At 36.3% G+C, this 4,099-nt stretch overlaps 1 protein-coding gene across 4 annotated transcripts; it reads right to left on the bottom strand.

Moving 5' to 3' along the window:
- Positions 1–329: 329 nt before the first annotated feature.
- On the bottom strand, positions 330–2,720 carry LOC145039061 (uncharacterized). 4 transcript variants are annotated; one of them, XM_078987201.1, is made up of 8 exons: positions 2,428–2,720; positions 2,242–2,317; positions 1,907–2,151; positions 1,746–1,825; positions 1,506–1,614; positions 1,249–1,395; positions 743–856; positions 330–617 (listed from the first exon to the last, which is right to left on the bottom strand). In XM_078987201.1, the coding sequence occupies exons 3-8, from the start codon at positions 2,044–2,046 to the stop codon at positions 545–547; spliced, it is 663 nt and encodes a 220-aa protein (XP_078843327.1). In that variant the 5' UTR covers positions 2,047–2,151; positions 2,242–2,317; positions 2,428–2,720; the 3' UTR covers positions 330–544. The 4 variants fall into 4 exon arrangements, with proteins under 4 accessions (XP_078843327.1, XP_078843330.1, XP_078843328.1 ...); XM_078987204.1 differs by lacking the exon at positions 2,428–2,720 and having other exon boundaries at positions 759–856; positions 2,242–2,392; XM_078987202.1 differs by lacking the exon at positions 2,428–2,720 and having other exon boundaries at positions 743–853; positions 2,242–2,392.
- Positions 2,721–4,099: the final 1,379 nt, after the last annotated feature.

Here is a 4,099-nt window from a genome sequence, read left to right as displayed (position 1 = left end):
ATTTATTAATCAAATTAATAAATTCTTCATCTACCTCAATTAAACATCTTGTCTAGTTGTAAGTATAAAGTCAACCCAAAAGAATCATACCATTATCAATTCAAGTATATACCAATTATAGTTATGAGCTTAAACACCTAATCTAATAGCATCATCACTTTATCACGAATTAGGCATGTTACACTCAAGAATTTTTGATCTTAAACCTTTAGTTGTAGATCATAATAACCTTATTTCGCTTTGTAATTGAGATGTTTTCTTAATTTTACGATTTGCATCAAAAACATTTATAGTTCATGTTTAAAGTTGGCTCCATATCGACATCTTAATCGACAACAAGTAATAATGCATATTCTAAGCCCAATAGCTTATAAGTAAATTTGAATATTAGTTCATATTGATAGGATCTTATATTGATAGGATCTTCCAATCCTATGATCACAATCTTACAATACATAAAACGATCTTAAGTAAGATATTGATCTTGACAACCTGGAGCATTTGGCAGTAAAGACCCACTGGAGCCAACTCCCACACTAACTCTTTAAGCTAACAATTCATCTTTGCTTATTTTTCTGTCTTGTTCCTTTGACTTCATCTTCCCAAAAGAATTGTCCCTGACGATAAAGAGCAAGTTCTTCGATATCAGCACTAACAAATATGTTTATAGCTTATGTTGATATAAATAATTACATATCAATTTGTTTCATAAAAACATCAAAAAGGGGCTTTGACAACTTACTCGACACAGAACTTACTCCTTTTATGTTTCTTTTCCTTCTCCTTGGTCTTGTTGGGGGTTCTCAGTTTCCATTTCATATTCCTCCTCTTTTTCTTATTTCCAATAGCATCCCTACTAAATGAGAATGTGAGTTGTGATAAGCTATATATGAATGTTTAATAAATGAAAATACAACTTGATCATAAGTGTTGGAAAATGCGTTTCTCTGTTTAGTCCAACCGTTTTACAAATTTGTCCTTCTTTACTTTTTCTTACCATTTCCCTAAATTTGCCATCTTTCCCACGTATTTTGTTAAAGATCTTTATCCGAACAACATTTATATGGACAACATGGGAAAAAGAAAGAAGAATTTGTATCTCATTTTATCCAAACAACTTCATAATCTGCCCAAAAAAGAGCAACATCAACTAGAAAGGCATTTGACAGAATCACTTCGACCCTTTTTATGGTATTTACTTTCTGTCAAAACCAAATATATGGATGATCAAGAAATTGAACTAAATACCTTTTCTCTTCTAGGAATCTACCAAACACTGAAAACAATTTCAAAGCACTGGATTTCTCTCGATCTTCATCAGAACTGTGGGGCTGCTGCTGCCTATTTATGTACTTCTTGTGATTCCCAAAACTAGAATCTTGATTATCATCCTTTCTGCTCTCGCATAATTCAAACAAAATTTTAGATAGAAAAGGTGCATTTTTGGCTCATTATAACTGCAGACCAAGAACTGAAGCTTAGGGTGAAGAGATGAAAAAACATACCCAATTTCTTTGTCTATGTAACATTTTAGAGAATCTTTCCCACCTTTTATGTTTTTATCACAATGATTAATGTCTGTCATTTGACCTGTGATTGAATCTTTAGTGGGATCTGACAAATTTTGAATGCAAAAGACACGAGATATAAATACAAAAGGACATCAGACACACATGCAAACACAAATCTTTCCTTTCTTTCTCACCCCTGAACAGAAGGTACAATTAAGTAGGCAAGAAACATACCTGTCTTGTTAGAATCAAGTTCATGATCGTCATTACAACCAGCATTCTCCATGGGCGCTTTCTCTTTCCCTTCATGGCAACTAAAATAGAGTTGTCAATAACATATTAGTTGAAAATCCATGTTCTTGGGGTTTCAAGATCAATCTAGCTAAGAAACATACATTCCATGGCGATGAGAAGTGGGAGGAGGAGGACGAGGAACGATCAAATAACCAGCAAGATAAACACCGCGAGGACCCATGACGGAGAAGATGACACTGTGGGGCTCCTCGAACTCAAGATCTAGTTGACAACAAGTCATCTCTTTTACAGACAATGAACATATAGCGATTGCAGGTTTATCCCCTATCGAACATCTTACTATGCTCCTCGCTGGTGAATTACGTGTAGCATCTCCGAGTGTAGCCTGTTGACCGGTGAATGAGACTATCGTATTCAAACCCAAACCCAAACCCACGAGAGAAAAACAAAAGCATATTGGGAATGAGATTCTAACCTGAGTAATGCGAAGTCTCTTCGGAACAGCAGCATCATCATAGTGTAGAAGGGTTCATTGGGCTTGAGATAAACCCCTTCTCAATTTTGTCAAGAGAACGACGAGTATAAACGATTAGTGATATTGGTGCATCGAAATTATAACGATTTAAGAGAGGATAAGATTGAAAATAAGAAGATAACATACCCCAGAATGCCATTTGAGTGGTTGAGTGCGGAATCGGTTTCTGGGAAAGAATTTGAAACGAGTGTTTTTTTGGCGGGAAGAGAAAGAAATGATATGTCCAACCCTTACTCTCACTGTTTAATGTTTTGTCTCAATGCCCTCGGGAACTCGCAACAAATCAAATCCAAGAAAGGGAAGAAACAGCAAGTGTTGAAAGGCGTACGGATTGATGGGCAAAGGGGAAGGTCGGAAGGATGTCAGAACCCAGATGAATGGGGCGCCCTGCACATATGATACCCTATTAATTGGGGAGTTGAGTATAAGGTTAAATTACCTTTGTTGTTAAAAGTTCAAACCTATTGCCTATTGGCGAGATTATTGCGTAATACTTGCTATGTACATATTGTGCTTATTAGTACAACTATATCTTTTTCTTACCTGTGTATATCATTTCCTTGGTTAGATGAGATCAATGGGATAAATGAGAAAAGGCACAAGTAACTCTCCCGTGGACGACGTGGTAACGTCAAACTTAGAAGATTGGAAGAAGACCACCATTTATTGTTAGGCTTAACTAGAACGGTGCAATTCTTGCATCCATTTTGCCTCCCAAACATGCTATTAAATCATCGTAACGAGTTCAACGAGAGAATTAAATGAAGTGACAAATTTAATTGTTATTTAGAACGGTGGTGGTACCACACCTTACTATCCTTTTGGTTTGTCACCTTAATGTCAAGTCATTTTTGCTTACACTCCTTATTGGATTTCATAGCATCTTTTATTTTTCTAAGTTATCTTGTGGGTTTATCTTATCCATATTTAGTAGAGTTTGATATAGTATTGTGGGTCTATTTATTTTCCTTTTGTATGTACGTTTTGATTGTTAAGAATATACACATAAAACTTTTTATCTCCTTTGTTCCTCCATAATTTTAGATGGTATCAGAGCGGGTTTCACAACCCGAGCTCCGATCGATTGTGGTTCTTAAAGGATAGCAGGAGACAACAGTTGGAACAAAAACAAAGATGGAGAGGGATCCAGTGATTTGATCAAATACAACTCACCCTACTACCTTCATCAGACTATCCCAAACAACTACATGTGAACAAAGTCATCACCGACAACAACTATGTTGATTGGACTCAAGAGATGACAAACTTCCTTTTACCCAAAAACAAAGTAGAGTTCGTTGATGGAACAATCAAGAAGCTAGAAAAAACATCTAAGGATTACATGCCCTAGATGCGCGTCGACGTGATGATAAAAGGATGGTTGACAACCATTATGGAGAAGAACATACATAACAACATGAAGTATGCAAGTATGGTGTTGGAGATATGGTTGGGTATGAATAAAGATTTGGGAACCAGAGTGCTCCTAGGGCGTACGAATTGAAATAAAAGATCGTCTCCACTCGACAAAATGGTATGTATGTTTCCATCTATTACACCTAGTTATGATCCATATTGGATGAAGCCCAGTTCATACATCCTTTTCCTCGATGTTCCTATGACAAGTGTGTGTGTGTGTGTGTGATGTGGGCAAGAAAATCAATGAATACCAAGATAAGGAACGACTTTACGAATTTCTTATTAACTCACAATCATTAAAACTCTGATTTTAGCCACAAAACCAATCCCATCTCTTGGAACGGTGTACCACATGGTGGCTGAGGATGAAAGATAGAGG

The sequence above is a fragment of the Lactuca saligna genome, chromosome 4 (assembly GCF_052625555.1).
Source record: "Lactuca saligna cultivar CGN05327 chromosome 4, ASM5262555v1, whole genome shotgun sequence".
NCBI classification, from domain to species: Eukaryota; Viridiplantae; Streptophyta; class Magnoliopsida; order Asterales; family Asteraceae; genus Lactuca; species Lactuca saligna.
This window is presented reverse-complemented; position numbering and strand designations above follow the sequence as displayed.

Bases quoted from the DNA above. Each gene is read 5' to 3' on its own strand.
- LOC145039061 (XM_078987201.1), bottom strand. From the start codon at position 2,046: ATGACTTGTTGTCAACTAGATCTTGAGTTCGAGGAGCCCCACAGTGTC. The intron at 1,615-1,745 runs GTATGTTTCTTG...AAAATTTGTCAG, and splicing joins ACTTGATTCTAACAAGACAG to ATCCCACTAAAGATTCAATC. The intron at 1,396-1,505 runs GTATGTTTTTTC...ATGCGAGAGCAG, and splicing joins TACATAGACAAAGAAATTGG to AAAGGATGATAATCAAGATT.